General features: G+C 45.5%; 1 protein-coding gene across 1 annotated transcript in view; it reads right to left on the reverse strand.

Moving 5' to 3' along the window:
* Positions 1-730: 730 nt before the first annotated feature.
* Capn13 (calpain 13) overlaps positions 731-26635 on the reverse strand; it is a 73668-nt gene continuing 47763 nt past the window's right edge. The window contains exons 8-22 of the mRNA XM_042696739.1: positions 25401-25486; positions 22657-22731; positions 21090-21226; positions 19325-19467; positions 15646-15657; positions 13446-13648; positions 12495-12531; positions 12073-12126; positions 9170-9227; positions 9017-9075; positions 7440-7508; positions 5286-5361; positions 3564-3692; positions 1345-1400; positions 731-780 (exon numbers count right to left, since the gene is read on the reverse strand). Coding sequence (XP_042552673.1) covers positions 754-780; positions 1345-1400; positions 3564-3692; positions 5286-5361; positions 7440-7508; positions 9017-9075; positions 9170-9227; positions 12073-12126; positions 12495-12531; positions 13446-13648; positions 15646-15657; positions 19325-19467; positions 21090-21226; positions 22657-22731; positions 25401-25486 — 1221 coding nt within the window. The 3' untranslated portion in view covers positions 731-753. The remainder of the gene's footprint in view (positions 781-1344; positions 1401-3563; positions 3693-5285; positions 5362-7439; positions 7509-9016; positions 9076-9169; positions 9228-12072; positions 12127-12494; positions 12532-13445; positions 13649-15645; positions 15658-19324; positions 19468-21089; positions 21227-22656; positions 22732-25400; positions 25487-26635) is intronic.

Raw genomic sequence — 26635 nt, forward strand, 5'->3', positions numbered from 1 at the left:
CTTAAGAACTTTAAGCCTTAGCATGTCTAGGGTTTTTTTCCCCCTGCAATGGTCCAGGGGATAGAGTTGGTATAGAATTATGGAGAGAATTAGTTCTAGGGAAGTAAATTGTTACCACAAGATAGGCAACATAGCACCTGGACATGGGGACACAAACCATCAAACTACTCAGCCTTTGATTCTAGAACCTACTGCCAGGGAGTCTACTGCATAGAGTGGAGTTAGGTAACTCCATACCCTCTGTAATGCTAAGGGCTATTCTATGAAAAGAAATTAGAGGAAATATAGGTATTTATTCATCAGCACACTTGTGCCAAAGATATACATACAAATGCCTATACATGTCCATGGTCTGACCAAGGCTACACAGTGAGGTAATGGTAGACCTGAGGTAATCTAAGACCTGACAGTTGCTTCTATTACTCTATACCTTCCCCTTGCCTTTACTCTTTGAAATTTGTAAGAGTTCTAATTTCTTCATTCATAACTTTTAGTTCCTACTCTTCATGACTGCTCATAGTTCTATGTGGTCTAGATGCAATCTGAAGCATTGGCCTGAAGACTTAGGGTCCTTGAGCAATTGAGCCTGCTTCATAGATGATAAACTGTCAGAATTCCCTAAGGAGCCTGTTCCCAGGGAGTCTTAGGTACAGTTAGTTCCTGCAGGACTAGAGGAAATGCTCGTCAGAGGAGGAAAAAATCCTCAAAGCCCCATGTCTTACCTTGTCCATGGAATCTGCTGTACTTTTTGCCTTAGTTGTACATGGTCAGGTTCATCCACTAGAAATAAACATCATCATTGCCACCTCCTTAATGGGGAATAAGGAACACCCCATCTTCTTCCCTTAGAAGATCATGGTTCAGTCTCATTACCCCTTTGAAGCTAATTCCTCTCAAGCAGGAGATTTTAACCTCTTGTCACATACATATATTCTGTTGTTCCTTAAATAGCCAGGCAGTGAGAGGTATACCTGAGGTCGACCAGCTGTCTGATTGGGTGGTTCTAATATTCAGTGGGAACAAGTTAAATGTACAGTGAGCTCAGCAGGCTATTCTTCAGCTCCCTGTTGGATTTATGACTCCCACATAATCCTCTGCTTTATTAAGCTATTGGAAAAAAATAAAATCTGTCTGCCAAGATCCTAAAGCAGCCTGGCAGCCAGCAATATATAAAGACAGTAATTGGAGGCGGGAGGGGGGGTGGGGTGTGTGTGGGGGAAACCAGCAGTGAGGCTGGCCTTTGACAACTGTTCAATAACCTCAGAGAGAGAAATTCCCCCTAGAATCCGTTGGGGAAAGGTGACTTGGGACTCTGCCTGCTGCTGGGATGGGAAGATGGCTCACCTCCATTTCTGTCAAGTAGAGTCCTTTTCCATCCTTGGAGAGGTTGCGAAAGGCCTCTAGGAGAAAGATAAAGGTATCTGTTTTTTTTTTTTTTAATTTTGAAAATACTGTACAGAGGGGTTACAATTACATGGGCAAGATAATGAGTACATTTCTTATCAAGCATTGTAGGCTCCTCCTTTGTTTCCTCTTCCCATCCCTTCCCATCTCCACCTTCCCCCCTGACCCCCCTCCCCACCAAAGTTGTAAAGTTCATTTTTCGACATAATTACTTGTACATCTCATTGTTGCAATGGGTCCACCTGAATCCCTATTTAAACGGTTTGTTTTTGTCCTTCCCCTCCACAAATTATACCAACATCAAATGCAATGAAAGCAGGGGTTATACCGTGGGGGGAGGGACATACAAAGCAACAAAGAAATCATCTTATAAATATATTGGAAACAATTGCAAGAAAGAAAAAACATTTGAATACTTATCTTGGGGTTCATTTCACCTAACATCAACTTATCTGACCTTTTCTGCTTGTCTCAGACATATACTAGTTATTGCAAATAAGGGAAACCATGGGACCTGTGTTTCTTTGGGCCTGGTTTACTTCACTGAATATAATTTTTTCCAAGTCTTTCCATTTTGTAACAAATGGAGCAATGTCATTCTTTCTGATGGAGGCATAGAATTCCATTGTGTATATATACCACATTTTCTTGATCCATTCATCTACTGAGTGAAATCTGGGTATCTTTGTTATGGTAAATAATGCTGCAATGAACATAGTTGTACTGATAGTTTTAGTATGGCCTTGTTTGTGATCATTTGGGTAAATGCCCAAAAGTTGGATTGCTGGGTCATAGGGGAGCTCTTGATGGACATAGGAGACGTATAGCAGGCCAAGTCAGGGCCTATGTGAAGGTAGAAGCCTGTGTGGTGGCTTTGTTGAAAGCAGCTCTTGCAGTCCAGAGGCTAGATGGTTCTCCATCCTCTTCCCTTTCTGGCCAAACTCTGTGCCATGGGATGGTTCTAGGCCCACCTCAGAATGGCTCTATGACCTCTCCCTTTCTGGATTCCCTATACCTTGCATTCTACCACATTCTGTGGGCATGGGCAGACTAGTCTTTCTCTAATGGGAACAATTTGGAGACTTCCATAGTCTTCTAGAGAATTCCAAAGTGCTTTAGGTTTATCATTTATCCTCCCAGGGCTCAGTTCTTTCAGTCTTTTCATTGTTCCATCCAGAGGCATGGGGTTTGCAAAGCTAACTCATAGTAGGAGTGAGGCCAAGATCCAGTATTTCTGGTACCCACTCTACCTCGCCCTTAACAGTTTCATTTCAAGCAACATTTCAAACAAAGGCTCTGCTACCAAAACCTGTCTAACCCTCTGGTCTCCATCATTGGATTTTTAAAGCTAGAAGAAAGACCTTCTCCCCACCCCTATTCATTTGTCTGTCGTGGAATTCCTTCATTACAGATAGAAATCTTAGTCTGTATGACTACAGAGTAGGTGTCAGTTATAACCACACCTGTAGAAGAGACGAGTGATCACTACTAAACTTGTTCTTGCAAGAGTAGCTAGACAGGGTAAGGAGGAAATGAGAGACTCTGATAGAGGAATGCTGGGGGAGAGGAGTTCATCAGGAAGATAAAGACATTGCTGATTACTCAATTTTCAGCTTTCGTTGCCTGTTGTCATGAAGAAAGGGCAATTCTGAGAGGTTGCCAGTCTACAATTTCTGAGGCCTTGCTCAGGCCTCGGGCAGCAGTCTCTCAAGTCTTTTCCTGTGTTCTTTGGTCATTGCGATGATGGTCTTTGGGATGAGAGCCAGACATAGTGACACTTGTAATCCTAGCCACTCAGGAGCCTGAAGCCTGGTAGATCATGGCTCACAGCTCAGGCAAATTGCTCACGAACTCCCGTTTCAACCAATTAAAAAAATAATAATAAAACTCCGAGTGTGGTCATGGTGCCTGTCATCCCAGCCATACAGGAATTATAAATGGGCAGATTGCGGCCCTGGCTGGCCTGGAAAAAATAGTGGGACTCTCGTTAAGAAATAATGCAAGTTAAAAGCAAATAAAAGTCTGGAGGCATGCCTTAAGCAATAAAGCACCTGCCTGGCAAACAACACAAGGCTTTGAATAAAAAAGAACAACAACAACAAAAACCCAGTAGCCCAAAGAAGAAAAAGGTGTGCAGGATGGCACCTGGGGACACTCACTTGCCATGATTTCCAGGCGTAACAGGAGGCAGACCAGACTGGGGAAGCTGATTCGACCAACACTGTCACCATACCGGAGGGTCAAGAGATCCTGCAGCTCATAGCTGATGGAAATCCCTGTAAGGAAATCTGCAGCCACAGACTGCTTAGTGGGAAGGAGGCACGGTTTAAGGTGACCCTCTGCTTCAAGAGACTTGCTAATCCTGTTTAGAGGATCTCCTGGCCTCTTAACACTTTTTCTACTCAGCCTGGTTTGGCAACCAGTCCACCTAGTTTGGTAACCAGAATTTCTCTTATGATCCTGTGTCCTCTAATTTGTTGGCTATGGATCCTCCGTGACCCAGACCTACAGGTTAGTCAGAGACCAACTCAAGAGACTTGAGACTCTGTTCTGGAACCATACTGTCCTTCCTGATGATCAGATACTCTCTCCCGATGGAGCACTGGGGTTTCCAGGATTTACTTTCATGCCTTTCCTTGCTGCTGATCTTATAAGACAACCATCTTCCCTGAACCCATGACTCTCTGTAGGTCTGTGCATGGATGCTGCTAGTGTGGGCAGGCCTGGTCTCCCTGGATAAAGGAGATTTAATTCCAAATTGGTCCTTCAGGGAAAGGCCAGTCCTCACAAGAGCTTTTGGATTGCATTAGAATTATTTTCTATTTCACTTCTCTCTCTTTTTTTTAAAATTCAGCAGTCATTAGTGAAGGCTCTTTAAGGGTGGCATCTTGAACTTTCTCTTCACTGACTCTCAAGATGCACTAGCAGACCAGGGGCAGGGGCATTACCCGGGAAGTTGTTAGAGATGCAAACTCCCCAGCCCCTACCCCAAGTGTCCTAAACTGAAAAGTGAGGGGAAGCTCTGTTTTCTATGCCTCCACAGGCCTGCCAGGAGACTGGTGCAGATCAGGTTTAAACATCCACAGCTCCCTGCCATGAGGAATTAAGGGGAGGAATTACGTTCCAGTGAGGCACACCATTTTGCATTCTCCTTCCCAAGCCAAGGGCCAAGGGAGGGAGAACGTTGGAGCGTTTCCTTCCAGAGTTAACCTGGAGAATATGATTTTACAGTTTATTAAGAAAACCGGCCTTCCTTAATCACACAGCTTTTGTGTGACCCATTTTCTCCATTGCTCCTCTGGAGGTAATGATTCCTACCCTTCCCAGATCAACGTGAGATGACATGATTAGAAGTTGGAACTTAAATGTGATTGTGATATGATGTGAACTACTGAGCATTTATGCATCCTGAGGTGCTGTTAGCATTATCCCTGGACTGAAAGCTTTGCCTCCTAGGAGCCAACAGATGCCATTTGGTTTAATTTAGTCCCAAACCTCTATGAAGAAAGAGAAGCAAGATCATCTGCCAGCCCATAGGCATTTAATCCTGATGGCCCAGACACTGAGCTAGAAGTGTCTGGAAGATGAGCTCCATTCCTGGTAAGGTATCAATCATGCAGGGCTACTGTCTCACAAGTAGAGCTGTACTGGGGAGAAAAGGCAGCTGGGAAAATTGAGTGGCCCAGGAGAACTCCGACATGGGGATGATATCTCATTTCAGAGCCCTGGAGGTCCACTGAGGTCAGTGTAGATAGGGAGGGCTTAGTTGTACAGCTGTCTCCTCTCCTGACTGACTAGCCTCCCTGCAGCATGCTGGGAATGTGGGTGTAACACTCACCCTACAACCCCAAGTCTTCCTGGCTCACAGACCTCTGTGTTACCTGAATTCTGTATGGCCTTCCACAAATCGGAGCTGAGGAGAACTCTGGAGCTCTTCTGAATGTTTTGGAAAATATGCTGATGGGAAAAACAAAGACAAACACAAAAGCCCGATGAGACATTTATGTGGATCCAGAGAATGTGGACAGAGGAAGTCCTGAACATCCCTTTTCTATTCCTGGAGATGGCTTTGTGAAAGCTTGCCTAGAGCAGCTCAGAGGTGAGCAGGGAAACAGAAAAAGGACAGGACTTGTAGGAGGCCACATCTGTTCATGGCTGGGGGCCGTGGACTCTCCTCGGCTAATGTATTTTCCTTTCCTTGTCCCACCTCCAGACAGGCTCCGGATGTAAGGCAGTGTGCCACCTTTGAGGGAAATGGCAGGGTACACTCTCGAGAGTTGGTAGGGCAGTGATTAAGAGCAGACTTGATCATAAACTATTAGGGCTTAGTCCTAGCCCAAGTTACTTCTCCTTTTCTATACCTCATGTTTCTAACCATTACATCTCACATCTCAGCGTATACCTGAGACTTGTCTACATAATCCTCATTACCATCCCAGTCATCCTGCTACTTCCCAGGTGAGAAAACTGACAGGCAGAGGAAACACTTGGATTGGGTGTACAGTAGCCTTGGGACTGACTATAGGACTCTTAATTTTGGTCTGTGCACAGCTTCCCACAGGAGCTTTGCTAAGCCAAAATAACCCACCAGCATGCATGTGAGAGCAACTATGGGAGACAAGGGTTGTGTGGCAGTAGCTTGAGAGCCTTTTCTTGGTCTTGGTAGGCATAGAGACAGACAGACCTCCTGAGTTCTCCATTAGTATTCTCCATTCATTTACTAACTGATTAATCTTGCCATTCACTCAGCAGTTTTGAACACTGCTATATTCAAAATTCTGTACATACTGTGGAAGTTTCTGGGGATAGATGACTATAAGGGAGCCCCTACCCTGATCCTGCAATCTAAGAATGGCTGGACATACAGTCCCTGCAAGACACCAAATGATCCCGGGTCAGAGGTAGGTATGGCACCCTGGCATAGCCACCCTGGAGGACTTTCTTCAGCCTTTAGAATTATAATGTTACGGGATATTTAGTAGTAGGGCTAGCTGGTTGACATATTGGTGTTTTTCATCTTTTGAAGAAGCAGCTTATACTTCTATTTAGTATGTATGTATAATTTTTTATACATGTTAGGTCTTCGTGCTTTCTCTTTGATTGGCAAGATCATGCTTTTGTGCTTTTTTAAAATTTTATCTTGGGCAAGATCATGATTCCTTTTAAAATTGTATCTTTGCACATCTGTATTTTCTATTGTGAGTGAGCACTGCTTTCAGCATGAAGTTAGGTTATTTTTAAGAATGACATAATAAGGTGGCTTATGATGTCATGGCAAGGCGGGTGGCTTGTGCTCCCAGATGTGAGCCTGCAAGTGAAGATCCAGCGGGGACACTAATCGCATCGTGGGGGCCGGCAGGAAATCTTCAGCAGGAACATTGTGTCTGAGGCTGGACTCTTAGGGTAGGTGGGCATTCACTGGTCTTGGGGTGCAGGGAGGGGAGATAGGGAATGTCAGGACAGTGGTATGAAGGCACAATCTTTACAGGACATCTCCTAGTTGGGGTCAGAGGAAGTGGGATGAGTAATTAGGGCTTCTCCTGGCCTCAGAAGTAGGGGCCCAATTCTGCTAATCAGTTTTGATTATGTTCTGAGGGTAATGGGAGGCCACAGACCATAGACCAACCTAGCCAGAGACCAACCTAGCCAGAGACCAACCATGTCTGTGTTTCAGTAGGTTCTATGGGAAAGGCATTGGAAGAAATTGGGAGAAGGTCACAGACGAAGGGTGGATAGAATGAATCTGAGGAGAAATGAGGAAGGCACTGCTGGCTCCAGCCCTGGCACACAGTGGCCTCTTTCTCCTCCGACTTCCACATCCAGCTGCTACATTGAGCAGTGCCTTGGCCTTCTCTGTTGCATGTCTTTCAAACAAAATGTAAGCTCTCTTTGGGGACAGAGTGGAGTTTCCTCTCCTCTCATACCCCTGAACTCAGGCATTGTTAATTTGTTAATATTTAATTGCTACTATTGGTTAATAATATTTGTTAATTTGGGCCACGTAAGAGTGTTAGTCATAGAGAGCACGCCCGTACCTGGCAGTGGAGAAGTCGAATCCACAGTCTCTCAAACTCTTCGTGGTCAAGTCGTCCATTCACTTTCAGCTGGGTGACAAGTTAAGAGTTAGCCAGTCCAGTGTGCAATGAGCAGGGGGTAGGTGTTGATTTTCCTGCTAACAAAACTGGAGAAGGCTCCATTCATTAACTAGTAACTCCCTCAGGAGAGGGTCACCTAGATGTAGTCCCAGGCCAATGGGCTCCCATTGTATCTGAAGCTGACCTGGATTAGATTTTTTTTTTAAGGGAAATGGACTACTGGAAGAAGAAGGAAATCCCAACAAAGGGAAGGAACCTATTTCATTTGCATCTGGAGGAAGAGCCCCAACTTGGCCTTCCCAGTTGGGTTGGGTTCCTTGTCAGGGGAAGATAAAGAAAACAAAAGGGACTTGCAACTTTGCAAGCACAGGGAGAAGTTAGTGTTTCAGCCCCATGGAGGGAACACATGTGCATTAATGTAGTCCTGATCACTCCAGAGGATAAACGATTGGTGACTAATGGAGGGTAAAGAATCAACTTCTGCCAACAGGAAAAGGATCTGTGGGGGAGGAGGAGGGGAGAAGGAGAGCTGTGGGGTCCACTAGTCTGCTCGGCAGAGTTCTGCCAATGGGGATCTCCCTCGGGGCTGTCCCCCAGGGCCCTGGGACTGTGAGGGACACTTGGGCTCCTTTGTTTCTCTAAGTGACTGCAGCCAGCAGAGACAGGGCTTGATTTATGGTTTCATCAAGAATCCCTCTTGTTCTACAATGGCTGGCTTCGCATTCGCAATCCAGCCTCGTTAACAGTTGGAGAGCTGGGTGATCTGTCTCAGGAGACAGCCGCTAGGGGAATAGCTACCAGGCTGAGATCTTGCCTGCAGGGAGCTGGGGTGGGTAGGGGAGAAAGGGCTGCTCCCCCAGAGCAGGGAAGTCAGATGAGAGTCAGGAGACTGCAGGACACAACTTGTAGCCATGGAACTCGGTGAGCCATGAATGGCAGTAATGGGTGTCTCTGCTGTGTGGGCCGAGGGGACTTCTTTGTATTTGGGTGATTGTTATTTTCATTGAATCAGGGACTTGCTGAAGACCTCTCTAGCAGGTATAGAGTTAAGGAAGAAGAGGAATTGCTTTTAGGGAAAGGGAAAGTCATTCCAATAGGAGGAGGCAGTTTAAGAAGTTAGAACAGTGACTTCAAAGGCTGAAACTCCCACTTCAAATTCAGGTATATGTCCTCACTAACCATGTGCTCTGGAAAAGCTACTTAACCTTTCTGAATCCCTGTTTCTTCCACTGTATGGTGGGACAATATTTGTATCACAAAGGTTTCAAGTATTATGAGAATATATATGCATTCATATATATACATATATACATGCATGCATGTATACATATATACATATTAGTAGGATCCCAGCACACAGTAGGCACTTGATCAGTGGTAACTACTGCTTTGATTTAGAGAGTTATTTAATTAATGGCGCATCAACAGGCCCCCAGGCTCTTGGTGAGCCATAATTAGAGCCCTGAGGATGCTCACAGAGCTCGTTGGGTCGGGGAGGAGATGATTGCCAAGGATACATCCATCAAAGCTACGAGGCTGCGGCACTGGTCCAAGGAGAAAGTATCCCCTGGAGGTCCTGAGGAGGGAGAAGCAGAAGCACTGAAGTGTCACCAGGGGTGGGGACAGGGGTAGATGAGAGTGAGGTCGGCAGGCCTCCAGGATGATGGTACCTGTCAGGAGTTCCTGGTTGAGAAGCCTCTGAAGCTGAGTGGCATCAATGTCCAGGCCCTGATCCAAACAAGGGAGGAACAAAGGCATCAGACAGAGGCCAGGACCTGAGTGCATACCTGTCCAACTCTCCAATTTCCAAACCCTCCCTTTCCATGTTGAGTCCATCCAGCTTTTGTCTAGAGTCTGACCTGGTGCTCCAGCCATGTCAATAAGTTTTTCCCTGAGCATCCAAGGTGCCAGTCAGTCTTGATTTTTGGAACCTGATCTGGGCTCTGGACTCTCTTACATTTCTCCCCTCATTTATTCCTGGTCTAAAAGCAATTCTTCTTCTTCCTTAAATCCATACCTCTTGCTGGGCATTGGGGAGCCTCGCAGGATAAGGACTATTGACTAAGTCAATGCATCCCGTTTAGGTGTGTTCCCCATCTGCTTCCAGAAAGAGCCTCTGTGTGTGTGTGTGTGTGTGTGTGTGTGTGACAGGAGTTAAAAATACTTGAAATCTAGCTAAGAGAAGCTGCATTAATTGAGTGCATTATTTAACATTAGTCTTTTCAGTCACTGAAGCAGAAAGGAAGATGTCCTGGCTTTCTTTGGATTGAAAGCAGGAGGCAATGGAGGTTGCAGGGAAAGAACTAAAATTCTGCAGGACTTAACTACATTGGCCTTTCACTGGTGACTCTGGGAAACCTAGTGGGCAGGGTCCTTGATGACAATTTTGTCAAGAAGCAGTGCTGCTCTGCTTTAGGGGAACTTTCACTTGGAAAGCTGGCACTAGATTGAAGTTTCTCAGTGGGTACCTTTTAGGGTGAGGTTGGATTAGGTGGCAAGAGGTACCTTCTGGGGTTCTCCTAAGAACCAGTACCTCAAAGGGGACAGGTTCACTGTCCTGTCCATCTTCCAGGCTTGTTCCATTCCCCTCCAAGAAGAAGCATAGGCCCTTAAGATGAACCCTAAGAAAATGTCCTGCCAGTGTCTGAAATTAAAACCTCAGCACAGTGCTCAAACATCTCACATTTGAGGCATGTCCGGGGAGCTGGTCCTACATGCCTAACAGTAACTGACATTCTCTCCCAAAGAATCCTGACATCTCACTTTGAACTCCAACCTGTATGGAATCGCCCATAAATTACATGCAGTGTGAACTATGGGCCACATCTGCTTCCCTCTCCCTATTCCCCATCTTGGATGTATGTCACATCCTGCAACCAGCCAAACGCAATTGAGGAGATGAAGGCAGGAATGGTGAGGCTACTTCCGTAAACAAGTTCTCCAGGGATTCACATCTGCCTCTATGCCTGTTTGTGAGACACCCAAGGGCTGTTCAATATTCTCCAGTGGAATGTGGTGCCGGGAATATATCAGGTAGTTGGAAAATGCTTACCAATTGAATATATGATGGATGGATCTATCCTACCCCAGAGCCCAAGTTCATCCACCCTTTCCTATATGCAGACCCCACAATTGCTATGTCTAATGAAACTAACTGTGCTCATAGTAACAAGGTATCCTATTAGTTTACAGCTAGAAGAATCCATATAAGAGAATAAGAGGGCACAGTAAGTGCATGGGGGAACATTTTGCTTTAAAATGTCTTAGAAGGGTGCAGTCTCTAAGGATAATTGCAGGTTGTATAGAACGGTGCCACATGGGTCCTGATCAAGGGTATCTAGCTGAGAGGTGAGCTTGGCACCATTTCTCTGTCTTCCTCTTGTTCTAATTCCCATCAAGACCCAATGTAAGCTGCTGGTTACTTTAGGAGGAGACGTTTGGCTGTTGTTTGGGAAGCACTGATTAGAGAATCTGCACCTACATGGCAACTTATATTTTTATTGTAGAGGGACAGGTATATGAACCATCATGAGAATGCATTGAAGAAACCTTGTGTCAGGCATCCTGATTGGGACCCGCTGACCACGCTGGGGCATGGTCTGGGCATTGCTCTGGGGGGAAAAAGAATCCATGTTGTTTCGATTCTAAGAACTGATGATCTCCTCTGGGCCAAAGAATGTACATGAAGTCATCTTTGCCTGTAAGAGCTCACGCAGTGGGGGCAATAATGATCTGGGGTGTCTTTGTCATGCACCAAGTGAAGAGAGCCCTCAGAGTCAAACTCAGCAGTGGCCTGAATCTTGCACCAGTGTGGCTTCCAGACAGATTCACAGTCAGCTGCATTTTTTGCCACATGTACTCCTCATTCTAGCAACACTCTTCACTTCGCTTATTTTCCCCAGGCCTGCCTCCTGGATACCAGCACCCTATTAGCCTTCTGATTGTAAAGGCAGGGTTTGGCATCCCTTCCTGTCCTTGGTCTCTGCCTGGCCCAAGCCAACATGGTATATATGATCATCTGTATCACTTTCCACTTCCTGAACCAACCTGGTTTTTAATGGTAAAAGGCCCATGTGCAAAGCCCTTGGCAGCTGTTTTATCCTGATGAGTCAAGCATTTTTTTTCTACAACAGTTTGTTAAACCATTAGGAAAATTTCTAGTGCACATAGGCAGCTTGGCAGGAAGAGCACCTTTGGTGATTTCTGAAGCTGGCCAGCTCCTGGGAGAAATGATGCCAGCTTGGAGGGAGGGAACCAATCTGGAGAAGGAAAGATTTCAAGGGATACTACCAATTCCTTGTTAAAGGTTTAAAATGCAACACTCCCCATATACTCACCCCATAACCGTCCTCTCCTTTTCTAACTCCGTGTTCTATCATTTGTTACCCAAATAGGGGATAATGTGTGTCTCTTAGAGCTTGGCATCTAGAGAAGTTTTGGAGCTGATACAGGGAGAGACAGAGTCTGGTTAGAGAACCTATCAGGTCCCTTTTTCCTCTGTATCCTCTTCCTCTGTATCCCTCTTCCTCCATCATTGGCCCTATGTAAGGCTCCTTTAAGCTGAGTACATTACCTGAGCATATCTGTAGAAAATTCTTTGTTGGGATCCAATTTCTGAAAGACTTCCCTAGATCAAAGGAAAAAGAGCTAGTGTTAAACGTTTGGGGAATTGATCAGCTAGTACTGTGAGGGCACAAGTCCCACCTAAATCTGAGAGAGCCAGAAACAATCTTTGTGGAGCGTTAGAAAAGTGAAGTTTCAAAAAAGAAATGAAAAGTTTCTGGAAAGAAAATGGTTGGGTCCAGCCTGGCTTTAGAAACCTGGTCTTCTCCTCCCACTCTTCTCACCCTTTGAGAAATCATTGGTCCATCATGGTACCTCAGTTTTCATTAGTCAGTAGTGAGGTGAAGAAGGACATACAAGCTCTTGGGGATGGGATGGGATGTGGCCAAAGATGGGCTGTGGCTCACCAATGTAACCTTCCTGCACACCTACCTTCAGAGCTCTGTGGCTGAAACTGTGGCTTGCATTCCTAGAAAATCAAGGGAACAGGATCAAAAGGATACCAACCCTCAGTGAGACTGATATATCCTGTGTCACAGAACGTATAGTGGGCAGGCCTGGCCTTAGTGAACAGATGAACACCATGGCTGTGTGTCCATCTTTTTGGTTGACATGCACTGGTCTTATAAGCAGTTCATCCTTCACAATCAGACACATGTGCACAGAGAGACCCACACTACCAGGAAGATCATGTGTTTTGCCTCATGCTCCACCTTGAATTGGTGGTAATGGCTTCCTGGCCTTTACCTCTCTCTCAGACTCACTATAAAGACTGTATAACTGACTATAACAATGTGTGTCTCAGGCCAGAGGGAGCAGTACAACACTTGTTAATTCCACTCTTGACCCACTGACCTGACATTCAAGACCCTCTTGGATCAGAGGGTCTCTTTTCCTTTTAGGCCTCTCTTCTCTGCCTGACCTACCCTGCATTTCAACCACATTTAAGACACATGGACATACGTGTTATGGTCATCTTTCTATGCAGATGGCCAGTGCTATCTAACTTTCAACAAGCCCTGTACTCACCTACTTCCATGCATCTGCTCAGCCCTTTTTTCTTCTATTTATATATATATGACCTTCTCTTTTAATCCATTCAATTCTGTTTTCCTTCAGAACCCATTCATTCCCTTTCTCAGTCCCTCTGAAGAGAGTGATCCACTACTGTCATCACACGCATCTGTGTATCTAGCAATGGCTCCATCCAGTTAGAGAATAATTATTGGTTCACAGTGAGTTTCTAGAAAGCAGATCTATATTGGGTCTCCACGGACACAGTATGTGCTATGTATAACCCACAGATCATTGGAATTAATGGTGTCGTGCGTTTTTACCCAATTAAGTAGGGGAAAACACTTAGGATCCCCCCAAATCCTGTACCTGTCACTGTCTGGCTTTTTCAGGAAGATTCGGAGCAAGAACTCGACTTTTCCTTTGTGTGCTGAGAGGACCACGACATAGGTCCCAGGGCTCAGATGGCAGAATTTTGTGAAGTTGCTTTTGGTTTTATCATCTATGCCCTGGATAGCATTTCTGAATATGGAGAAAAACGTGGGTGGCAATCTCTCCCGAAAGTGCTGGAACTAGAAGAGACATTATTGTGAGAAAGCTTCCTCACCTCCCTGCATGGGATACTGGTCCCCACCTCTACCCTCTCTGCTCACCCAGTCCTGGCAAAGGAGACAGTGCTGACCTGAAATACCCAAGAGAATACAGACCAGTATTTCATCTAGCCCCGAGACATCACAGTATGCAAAGAAATAATTCCGTGCAGCCATCTCACTATGTGTAATTACATTAGGATCTCTGGTTTCTTCCCTCTGCTAACATGACCTCTATGGAACTACTGACATTGTTCTAACGCTGAATTTCTTCTGAGGATCCCTAGATCTCTTTTTGTCCAGCACCTTTAGTGAGATATTCCAGGCATGGCAGAGTTGGATTCTTTCCTTCCTCTATTTCGTCTCTCCAGCTGAGCCCTGAGATTTCTTCTCATTGGAAAATAATAAGCCCTGATCATTTTCCTTTTATTTCAATATTTTCTTAGCGGTAAAACAATAAATATAATGCAGTTCCTATTATAGGATGTCACATCCATATTACATAATAAAAACCCCTTACTAAACAAATTTTCCCCACTATCGTTGAGCATGGGGATTCCATTTAGAATGGTTATGCAGCATGAAATGATTATTTATGAGCTCTGCCTCAGAGGAAGAACAGGGGAAGGGGAGAGCTTTTTAAGGGGTAGAAGTAGGGCTTGGCTCCGAGGTGAGACAGGAGACAGGTCATTGCCCCAGGCATAGAGCACAGGGCTGAGTGGAGCCTCTGAAGCAATTCTGCTGATGTAGGTAGTAGTCCCCAGAGTTCTGAGAGTCTGGCTGGCGTGGACACTTCTGACAGAGCAATGATGGGTCCAGTTCTGCAGAGGGTGAGCTATTCCCTGTGGCCCTGGGTATGTGTGTATGTGTAGAGGTGTGTGCTGTGTCTCCTACAATCTAGAGAGCAGAAGTGGCTTGGCATACCTGCTGTCCCACTTCCTCCCTCCATGATGCTCTTACAGACCTGACCAGGCTCCTGTTCTTTCAGAGTGGACTTGCTCAGCAGCACCATCAAGTCTGAGTCATTGGTGACAGGAAGTCTTGGCCTAGCACTTAAAGCCCATTTTGCATTGATATAGGGTTGACTCTAGTATTCTAGTTAGGGGGTTTGGCCTTTTTCTGGGCCAAGTCTCTACTCTATTCCCCAGTGCTGGGAGTAAGAATATCAATCTGTTCCTTATACCTGAGTGATTCCTTCAAAGTCCTTCCATATGTTCTCTTTCAATGTGGGGGTGCCAGGGAGCACCCCCAGTTCTGTGGATGAGACCCAGCCTTGGGCCAGGCCTCCATGCTGCCAGCCTTCTCCCTAGACTTCTAAATGTCCACTACTCTGAGATTCCTTGAACTGGCCTCTGTTTTCCTGATGAGGCTCCTCTGCAATGCCTGGAGGGCACACTATCATCATCTACTTCCCATGGCAACATCTTCCTTCCCCTTCTATCCACTGGGCCTTCCTCTTGGAGAAAAGGACATTGCCAAAGCTCATAGCATAGAGTTGGAGTACCTATGGGTCACTTTTCCACCCTTCCTCATGGTTAAATCGCCTTTCACCAATACTGGGTCATGTTATCTGATTACGAGGGGGGACAATTTACTTGTCAGAGTTGCTAGAGGATGTGCTTTGAAACAGCATGTGGAAGCCTAGCATTGCTTTCTGGTGGATTTGGAGGCTGGTTAATTCAGGGGTCCCTTAATGATACGCAACTTAAACAGATAAGGGTGGGCTTCATCAGTGTTTTCTATCAGGCTCAAGTCCCTCTTGAATGTTAAACAAGAGAACCCTAAAGAGATCTAACCTGCAGAGTAGGGCTGCTAAATATTTTCCTTCTTTGTTGACATGTCTGGAGATTCTAAAATGCTTTCTGGTATAAGATGTAGCAAGACTGAACTCATGACCCAGGGTTGGAAGAAGTATAACGTTTTACCAAGGGACAGCACCGGAGATGTGAGAAGCCTGGTAAGATGGTGGTGAGCCATACCTGAGAGTCCACCTGTGGGAAAGAAAGAAAGGTAGTTCAGGAAGCCTGACTGCAGCAGGAAGGCAAGTGGTTCCCAGCCTGCTGCAAGTCCCCATGTTCTTTCTTCTTGTGTGATCCACCTGTTTTCTGGCACAGGCTGGGGTGGGGAGATGATTGCTGATTCCTTGTGCAGGGTTGTAAAACAAGAAGTCTACTTATCTGTGGGTAACAGCATGGGAGAGAATTTGATGAGGAAAGAAGGTGTCTGAGAGGATGAGGCAGCTCCTTTTCCCCTCTGCAACATGTGGTTACTGTTCATAACAATGATGAGAATATAGGAAGAAAAGGGGATGCGTTGGCAGGGCTTGAAGATAAGACAGAACACGGATCAAATGCTTATTCCCCAAGGTCAAGTGCAAATTCCCCAAAGCCAGGAGCTTCCATGAGAAGGCAATTTCAAGGATTGCCTTGTACCCCTGTAAATATGATGGGAATTTGTTCTAGGACCCTCGGTGCTTGTAGGGATGGATGTTTGGGGTACATGTGAATGAGAAGAGGCTGTGGTTCCCTTCTTTCCATTCAGTGGGGTGAAGCACTGAGGAAGCAGTTCTATCTTTAAACCTCTCTGCAGTTTGTGAAGTGTTCCTATGTCAAGTGCTGGACATTCACCATGACCTTGTGAGCAGACACTAGTATCTTACATTATGCATGTGGAAATCCAGGCTCAGTAGTTTATGTAGAAGGGCTAGAAACAAGGCACGTTGTGTTGTATGCTTTGTAAGAAGGTCCATCACTTCTGGGCACAGACTTTCCCAGGTTATGTGGCTTTTAATTCTTTCCCACTATGCAACCTGGACAGACCAGTTGATTTTCCCAGATATTTCAGCCAGGAGAAAGCTGGAAGGGAAGGGTGAAAGTCCATTCTGGAGGAGGAGCTTTAAGGCAAAGATAGAATGTCTTGTCTGTTTCACTACTCTGACTTGACCCTGCCTGTTCATACACCGTTGGTGTCCTTATATTAGTCCAGCAGAGCAGTGTTCCACAGCAGCCATAGAGTCACTGGCCACAAACCTGGAGCCTCAATTCAGCTGGGTCAGCACTGAACCCTACTTAGTCCTGGGGATGCCTGAGAGCCTGGTCTTTGGCACATACATTGGTTGCTACTCAGCTGAATTGCAAATGGTGTCTTTTGAGTTGTCAAGGGCTAGAACCTTGGTGTTTAATGCACTTGAGATTCTGAAAGATCCAGTGGGATCTCTAGTGCTCCTGCAGCAAACTGAGAACTAACACATTTCTGGTGGAAAGGAGAAAAGTAACCCAGGTAGTATTAAAAAACTGGCTGAGGTACTGCCCGGATCAGGGGTCCCAGGCTTGTATGTGATGATCAAAAGGCAGGTGTAGGAGTTGTGACCCCAGGAAGCACTAAGATCCTCTCATGTCTTCTTTCTCACCTGAAGAAAAGCAAAAATTGTTGAGCTTTTCTTTTTGAATAGACTTGTCTGGTGTCTGGTGCTTGACCTGATCATTCCTGGCCAGTAGATCAGGTGTCTCAATTTTTTCACTCCTCTTCCCAAATTTTCCCTTATACCTCTAGCCTTGCATTTTTCTCATAATCCAAAGTTGGAGACACTGAGAATAAGAACCCTCTCACAGTAAGGGAAAACTGTACCTAGTTTGAGAGAACAAAGTGGAAAGACACTGATTGGAAGGGAAACTCCCATAGTGCGTGTTGCAGCTTGCATGGTTGGGCAGAAAGTGCATGGGAACCCCCTGAGGGGTTGACTGAATTGCTACTGCTGGGCTCAAAGATTTACTGTAAATAACCTTTGGCTGTTCCTACCCCTTTACTTAATTCTTCAGCAACCAAAGCTTGGAGTGGCCAGATGTGAATCCTTGGTGAGGGTAATATCAAAGGGGACAAATCTAGGTCACACATCTACATTTTTTGCATCCGAGGTTCAGGGAGAGATAACATTTGGCCTCTTTAGCTGCTACAGTAAGAGCAGGTCTCTTCCTCATACCAAGATGCCCCGAAGGTGGAAAGCGTGTTCAGATGTCAGGCGGTAATAAAAATGACAAGTATCTAATATTGCATCCTTAGGAGATGTTCTTTAATAGCTTAGGCAGATTTGAGTACCTCTAAAGCATTTTATTGAATCCTGACAATTTCTCTTCTATAGGCCACATATATCTGGAACTTTGACTATTGATGAATTTAGCAAAAGAAATAGGAACATGTAAAGGTCACAGAAATATCCAGTAAGAGAGAAGTCTCTCTTGGCAGAACTAGAGTCCTTGTTTCTCTTGGTACTCTGGGCATTACAGAAAGGCAAATGCCTAAGCTCTGCTGAGATCTAGGATCCCAAGTGCTGGCAATAAACAGGACCCCATCACCTCTAGCTTTGCCTTCAAAAGCTCATTCTTGCTTTCCAAGCTTTGGCTTCCACATCTATAAAGTTGGGGATAATCGAGGTTTTGAGACAATGAATGTGACTATGGCTTTGAAGTTTCATATTATCATGAGGCCTTCTCCCTAGGGAGGTCCATGACCAGTGCACAAGACTGGTCCCATCAGAGTAGAATACCCAGGTGCCCTGCCTGACTACAAATGGGCTACAAATGGACTTTGAAACTTGCCTTAGTGCCAGTGAGCAGAAACTAAAATCGCTCTGAAATGTCAATCATAGCTTGACCCCAGTCGATTAACAGACCTCTGGCTCTATGGTGAAAGGTGTGTTTGGCAACACACTTAGGGAAACTGTACCTAGTTCTAGTTCTGCCATGAACTCTGACATGAGCCCCATGTCTTCAAGTCTGATAGGAGATGAGTATTCTCCAGCATGTGAGAGACATGTGCTCTTTATTAGTGCCGGGAAGCTGTGGGATGAATGACTTGAGAATGTCATCTTTATCTTTGGGATATGTTGAAATGTTTGGGAGAGAAAGAGGAAATAGAGGTATCAGATTTTCTGATGTAACCTTTCTTCTATGTGGTATTTTAAAAACTGAATTTCCTGGTTATAGCCTCATAGTGGTATGCATGCTGATACCCGTGGGAACTGGAAGCTGGTTGGGATTGTCAGGGAGGAGAGAGGAACCTGGGATAAAGAGTAGCCCTGGTTTTGGAGAAATGGCCCAGCAGATGCTTTTACATATGAGTCACTCACTGAGCTAGGGCTGGACTTTGGGCTAAACATAAGAAGAAAACACACTTTGGGTTTATACCTGGTATTTTCTTAAATTCTTCCCAAAAAAGTAACCCAAGATTCTCAACATAAGAACTACAAGTTGCCTGGGAAGAGCTTGTTAAAATTCAAAGTTTCTGACTCTGTCCTTGTAGATTCTGACTCAGGAGATCTGAGGCTGGCCGAAGAATCTGCATCAATACAACTACTCTTGGACCAGGCAACTTTTTGAGGTATGGGCATTCGATTCTGTAGCATAACAGGGAAAACCAACAAATGACACTGCCAAGAGGTATGTCCTTTGGTTATATTGTCAACTCTAATCTCCTTGCTAGTTTTTTGGAGTTCTTGAAAATTTGGAATTGGACAGGTGAACACCACAGATATTTGGGGCTTTATCTCCAAATCATTGGTGTATGTTCCCAACATTTCCAGCCTGATTGGTTGTTATCCCCAGTCCTATTACTACATGCAATTGTCCCCAAAAGGACAAGCCCTGAACCAAGTGGCCTTACCTTGAATACCTGGAAAGATAGTGGACATTCTTCATCTTCTGCCTTTAAGCTTTGGGGCATGACAGTGACAGACACAACAGCATTGTTGCCTTCCATGAGCTCTCGCACAGAGAAGAAGTATTGAGAATCACTCTCAGGTCCTCCTGTGTGAGAAAGAGCCCTTACTGGTGCTTATCAATACGCAGACTTCTTGTTGGGGCCATATTCAGCTCAGAGAGCTCTGTGAAGTAAGGTTATAAACTCTGGAGTTGGAGACCTGAGATCTGGATCCCTTCCCCAGAGTCCTAGTTCCTTGTGTTCTCAGCCTCAGTCTCTTCATCTTAAAAATAGGAGAGTATAGTCCTTACTTAGTTAAAAAAAAGTCTTAAATTTGGACACAAGGGCCATTTTGATCATGGCAAGTGACATTCCAGTGTCCTCAGGCATGCATGAACTTATACGCTGGCAGTACATCAGAGTCTTAAAATGGCATCAAGCATCAAACATCAATGGGGCATGGAAAAACAGGCAAGGAGATGACAACTCACAGTGCCTTCTATGTAGGCATGCCCACTGAAGCCAAAGCAAAGAAAAAAGTGAACTAATGTGGGAACTATAGATTTAAATACAACCAGCAATGCTGATAAGTCAGGATAGAAATGAATGGGTATGAGAACATTTGGATCACAACTGGGAAGATTTGCAAAGGGATGGTTAGACATGGAGGACTGTCATGATCATGGGATTTCTATGAGGACCAAATAAGAGGATACACATAGTAGGACCTCAATTGCCTGTTCCTTCCCCTCTATTCCTTGTAAGGAACTACTTAAAAATGGCTCTAGTGTATAATTTTGGTTAGTTCATTAGTATGCATTTTATCCAAAGGAGAAGGCTTTGGTTATGTGGTCAGACTGGTACAGCTCAGGAAAACGAATCAGTAACAGTGACTCAGCTGACCTGGAGAGTCAGCCCAAAGTCTCCTGATAAAAAAGCTCTCTGAGTACCAGTGTGATCAAGAGGCTATAGATCAAAAATGGGGTCACCTGGGGTCTAGGGTCAGTCAAGTAAAATATTGTGGACAGGTAGGTACAAACATACACGTACACAATCACACATGCATATGTTGTTTACAGCTTCCTTACCAATGATGTATTAGCATATTCAACTTTGAATTCACTTCTTAATGTTACAAACAGGAAGGACGAGATACAATGAGAGAGAAAACTTTTTAAGGTCACAATCTATGCCATACATTTCAGGACAGCCCAAAGACAGGCTCAAAGGCACCTACTACCGCTGCCTTACAACCCAGACAGGACAGGAAGTTCTCCCTGGTTTCTGGGTAGTGTTTTGTACATTCAAGGAAAGACAGGGATTATTAATTCTAATGTTTATAGTTAGGGAGACTGAGAACAAAGAGACAAGGTATATTCTTACAGTCGCAAAGGTAATGTACATCAACGATAATGGGTTAACCAAGGCCTTGGCTTTGTCCAGTGTTCTTTCACAACCTGGCTGTTTATTGAGGAGCAGACAGACTCCTGCATTCCTGAAGGTGAGTGGGATTGTAGAACGGCATGAAGGGACATCCTCCTTTTCATACCCACCATCAGCCATTTTCCTTGGAGGGAGCAGTAGCTCTTCCTTTAGGCTGAGAAATCCCTCTCTTTTCAGCTTCTGGCTAGCATATATACAGAATCAAGGCAGAAAGCACTGAAATGAAGGCTTGTGCTAGAGCTGACTGCTTTAGGTCAGTCAGAATGACCACTAATGTCATACCTACCTGCAGTGTTTCCTAGGTTCTTAAATATCATTTGTCCCCATCTTTCATGAGGTGTGAGTCCATGGTCCAAGGTGATTGGGACTTGATTACATATGAACAGGCAGGAGAAGTTCTCTTGGAAATCTTGACATGACATCCTGTGGAAAACAGACGCACATGACTAAATGACCACTGCTTGTGTTTCCAGGAGGAGGGTCCATCTCCTTTGGCACCATCTGTGCTTCCCTGAAGTTGACTCTCCACTGTCCTACCCAAAGGCCACCATCTGATTCTGGTGTATTCAGTATCAATCACCTTCCTGCCTCAGTCCCTCTTCCCTCCTGGTCGTGAAAGGGCAAGGGCAGAGTCAAAGTCTGGGTTTTGGTCTGTCTTTTGGCAGGAAAAGTATCACTACCAATTTCCCTGATCCATTAATTCAACTGCGGTACTCTCATGGCCAGCAGGATGCTGTCCAGGCTTTCTAGGCTCTGGGTCCTAGATTCTGGCAGAGCTTGCCCTTCCAGGGGGGCTCTTTGCCAAGCACATTGTTGAAGTCTTTATAAAAACAAAAATGGATTACTTATGTAGCTGTAACCTCCCTGTTTATCACCTTTACAATAAAGATAAAAAATGGATCCCACACCTAAAATTCCCACCTCCTACTGTGATGAATGTGGAGATATTGGGAATATTTTTCTTTTATATTTGTCCCTCTGATTCCCAATAATTTAGAGCCAGGCTTCTAGTCACCCATGCTAAATTACATTTAAATATGACAATAAGTAAACCAGATAGCCCTTCTAAGAAATGTCCATCTTCTTCAAAGCAGGCATTTTCTTTCTTCTGTTTTTTTTTTAAACCTAGCTCTGTATTTTCTAGCATGTATTTTCTCTTTTTTTTGAGCATGTATTTTCAAAACATTGATTTCTGCATGATATCTGGGTAATGACAATGACATCCCACCCAGAACACTGGAATTGGGCTGGAAGTTGTGGGATCCCCATTGGAGGGAACTGAAGTTTTAGAATCCTCACAAAATGGCATGAAGATGTGGGTTCTAGTTTGCAAGGAGCTGTTGGTTTGAAGCTTCTGATATCATTCCCCTTTGCTGTCAAACTGCCCAGAAAAGTCCAGTGTCTCATCACCCAGGTAATTTTTAGCCCAAGAAAGGGTAGATAGCCATACTCCATCTATGTCTCATTAGAGAAAATAGATTCCTCCAAATGGATCTTTGCAATGTTATTTCCATCCTCATAAAAGTTTAGGGAAAGGAGGAAGGGTTGAGAGCTTGGAAAGTAGTTAAGAGATTTTTTTAAAAAAAATTTTGTCAGTCATGAGGCTTGAACTCAGGGTCTGGGCACCGTCCTTGAGCTCTCTTGCTCAAGGCTAGCTAGCACTTTACCACTTTGGGCCATAGTTCCACTTCTGGTTTTCTGATGGGTAATTGGAGATAAGAGTCTCATGGACTTTCCTGCCCTGGCTAGCTTTGAACCATGATCCTCAGATCTCAGCTTCCTGAGTAGATAGGATTGCAGGCATGAACCACCAGCACCCCACTAAAACACCAATCTTAAAGAAGGGTATATACCAAAACTCTCCATCTTCTTTGTTCTCGTATAGCTGGTTTTTCCGTCGGTCACGGGTTTCCTGCCACTCCCAGGACCTGTGTGCATAGAGAGACCATAGGGAAATGCTTTGCCTATACTACTGATTCCCTACCTGCTCCACAGAACAGGTGTAGAGCCCTCTTTGAGCACTGCTACTCTCTACACCACTCCCATCTGTAGTTCAATAGTCAGTTCCCTGTGTTGCTATTGTTCCTTCCTTGCTAGAGCTCTTCTTGGCTAGCCTTAAGCAACAAGAGATCCACGACTTTGCTCTCCATGCAATCAGTTGTGTTTAACACACATCTTGACACATGATTTGTATGCAATAGACTTTTGCTTCTTTTCCTATTTAGTTGATGAATACTGGGATAATGTGTCACAGAAGTTGTCCTGGGGTCTGGTGTGGAGAAGACCCTCCCAGCAGAAGGGAGAGGCTGCCTTCCCTTCAGTCCACGCTTTAAAGTGGAGGCATGCACCTCAGCAATGGGCCCCAGAGGCACTACAGTTTAATGTCCTGTGCCAGGACAGCAAGGCAAAGGACTACCACTCCAGCTTCCGGCTGTAGGCTGAGGCAGTCAGATGTGTTATTGTAAAATGGCAATTTTATAATTAAGCGATAATTACATTTTTTTTCTGCAGTGTGTAAGGGAAAATAAATGTAGTGTAAATCAATATGCTATTGATTCATGCAAGTTTGCCTTTAAGTGTGTGCGACTGAAATTTCAATTATGGCTGAGATTAGAACATCCGGCTCTCCCCATCCATCTCCATTCCTAAAAAGTCGGGAAGAAATCGACTACCTACATGGAGACATCTTCACCACTTCCTTCCAGCCAGGGTTCTGGTGTATGTGTGCGGGCCTGGAGGTGGGAAGGGGGGGGGTGCTGTTTTGCATTGTACCTCTCCCCTGTTCAGAGACCATTCATACCCTTCCCTGCAGGGGTTGACTCCAAGATTTGGTTGTTCCCTTCGCCTGTCCCTGCTTCAGGCCAGCTTGTCGGTCATGTTCCTGGCTAGGGATCCTGTTGTGCTCCTCTCAACCCCCTGTTTCTTCTGAAATGCACCATCCCCCCACCCCATGTTCACTGTCCCCTGTGAAGCTCTCACTGAACAGTGCCGATCCATGACACTCTTTTCCTTCCTGAGGTGGCCCTTGTCACCTTCAATGGCCACTTGACATTTCCCATAGGAGGCATGGGTGAAACACCAATGCATGTGACTTTATTCTTTCTCTGCCCTAGGGGATCTGTCATCACCTCCACTCCTAACAGCCAACCCGAAATCAAGGATTCTGGCTGCTGAAGTTACCCTTCTGGGCCAGCTTGGATGAGGGCTAGGAAGGAGAACTGGAAAGAGCCAGAGGTTATTAGGCTTTATATCAGAATGTTGTGGGATAGGAAAGGGCAGGAAGAAAAAACAGAGGCAAGAGAAAAGGACAGCAGGAGACAGGAAGTAAAGACACAGTGCAGGCTGGATTAGTGCCTGGCTTTACAAGTTCATTTCCCTCCCGTAAGAGGTTTGGCTGTTCTGTTCTCCAGGCGGCATCGGCGGTCATATCCAGGGTGATTCTATAAATTCATTTCGCTGTTTCCTGCCTATTGTCCCCTTTCCCTACCATCATGCCCTCATCTCATGTTTGACGAGTGCCCACGTAGGTCAGTCACACACAAGCCCCTGGGGTTCACAAGGAATCAGAAAGGTCCTACCACAACTTGTCTTGGGGTGGCAGGCTAGGGTCTGGCCAGCCCATTGGGCCTGGCACACTGGCTGTCTACATCTGCCTTCCAGAGCTGACTGTACTCACTGTATTGATTTCTGCTGCTCATTGGGTCCTGCTCTGTTTGAATGCATTGCATGTCCTTTTCAATCATGTTCCCCATCCCCGCTGGCAAGAATGCTGCGACACTTTTCATGGGCCTGGCACAGGTCCTCAGTGGAAGGCAACAGGACCCAGCTTACTAATCACTAAGAGGTACAGGCAGCTCACTGCTGCCCCTATGTCCTTCCCAGAGCAGTCCTCTCATTCTGAGTCAGCAAGACAGATGGCAGGACACCAAGGGTAGGTCATATGGTAGCCGAGAAAGCCCAACTCAGCTCCCTAAGGAAACCACTGAGCACACAGCTAGGAGCTTTGCTGGGATCTATTTGTCAGAGTTGGGTGACCCACCTACTCTACCCACTCTTAACATGGCTGAGGTGGGTTTCACAGGAAGTCCAGATCAGTTAACAGGACTTACTACCTGAGCACACAGAGGAAAAAGCCCATCAGATCTTTGCCTTGATTTTCCCAACTCCCTTAGCCATGAAGCCTTTCCATCTTGATCCCATGTCATCATTAGGACTAGAATATAGAATACACAGGACCCCTTTCAGGGATAAAGCATCTCTCTCTCTCTCTCTCTCTTTCTCACTTGGCTCTTGCTCTGCCATACACTCTCTTTGCTAATCTTGGCTAAACTTTTAGCCTTCTGAATGACAGGCACCAAGTCTTGTCATCTACCTATAGCTTTCAGCACCCACCTGTCACCTCATATGATGTATACTTCCCAGAGCATGCGTAATATGCACATAATAGATGCCTGAAGAAAGGCATCATGGGAGCTGGAGTTGCACCACAGCCACACCGAGCTATAGATTGGACAGGCTGCAGTCGGGCCTGCAGCAAGTGGCTCTACCAGCCCCAAATTCTCAATGAAGAATTTATGGAGGTTTCCAGAAGCCATACCCATCACTCCAGCGCCCTCTCCATTCCTTCTTGCCCCAGGGGTTCCACAGGCGGATGATTTCTTCCCAGCCCCTCCTGTACTGAATCTGTAATAAAGAACAACAAAGGGAACTGTCAGGTTCCCTGGTAGAAGTCAGCAGAAAGAGGGAATACAAATGCAGCTGCTTTTTACCTCCCAGGACTAATTTAACTTCTGACCTCATTTGCCTGTAGCCAGAAGGGAAAAAAAACCCCAATCAATGACTCCCTTCTGCCTGCACGGTGTTGGAATGAGAGAGGGGAAAATGGCTTTGTTGTCTTCAGCTGGGCACGAGGAGGGCAGGTGCAGCTGTCCACTGTGCCATGCGGCTACATTCTGGAGCCTGGATCTAGCAGCAGGTGAACAGCTCAGACTGCAAGGGAGAGAGCTTTATGGGTTCCATCTTCCTACGAGCCCCACCAGCATCTCTATCCCACAGACAGCCTGCATCCCTTCGAGCCTCTTAGACTGCAGTGCAGCCTTAATGGCTCTCTCCTGAGTGAGAGGGTAGAGGAGCCTGATACAAGCAAGACTGGGGTAGCCTGGGAGCTGAAATGTCTGAGGCTATCCCTCCTCACTCTGCGTCCTGGCCCTGGCCAGACTGTCATCTGAGAGTAGATGGCTTGCAACGGCCTGAACTTCCATTCTTTCTTCCCTTCTTCTACTTTCCTCTCCTCTCTCCTCCCTTACTCTCTCCCCTCCCCTCATCCTCCCTCCCTCCCTCCCTTCCTCCCTCCCTCTCTTCCTTCCTTCCTTCCTTCCTTCCTTTTTACTCTCCCTTCCCTCTTTCCTTTCTTTACTCTTTCCTTCCCTCCTTCTCTCCCTCTTCCTTACTTTAGATACTCCCTTGCTCATTCATTCCACATAATCCAGAGGGTAGATCTGAGGAATTGTTACAAAAAAACAACAGCAAACCTTGAACCACATTTGTGGGAGCCGGGATCCCTCAATCTGGATGAGGGACTAAAATAAGATTGGGGTATAGCTGGGCTTATTGGTCTGTGAGCTAGTGTCTCCTCTAGGCAGACAGAGGAGTGAAGGAAAGAGAATTTGTTTCCTTACTCTAAGTTGCAGGAAGCTGAGCAAACTGAATAGCTTGTCACCATCAGGAGGAGAAAGTCCACATGCTCAGGTAATGCTTGGAAGCAGGCCCTGACCAACATGAATTACATTCTTTATTCCTAGGACAGACGTTTCCACAATCCTTGTCCAGCAG

This window comes from Dipodomys spectabilis, unplaced genomic scaffold (genome assembly GCF_019054845.1).
Source record: "Dipodomys spectabilis isolate Male_0828 unplaced genomic scaffold, ASM1905484v1 ptg000210l, whole genome shotgun sequence".
Classification (NCBI taxonomy): domain Eukaryota; kingdom Metazoa; phylum Chordata; class Mammalia; order Rodentia; family Heteromyidae; genus Dipodomys; species Dipodomys spectabilis.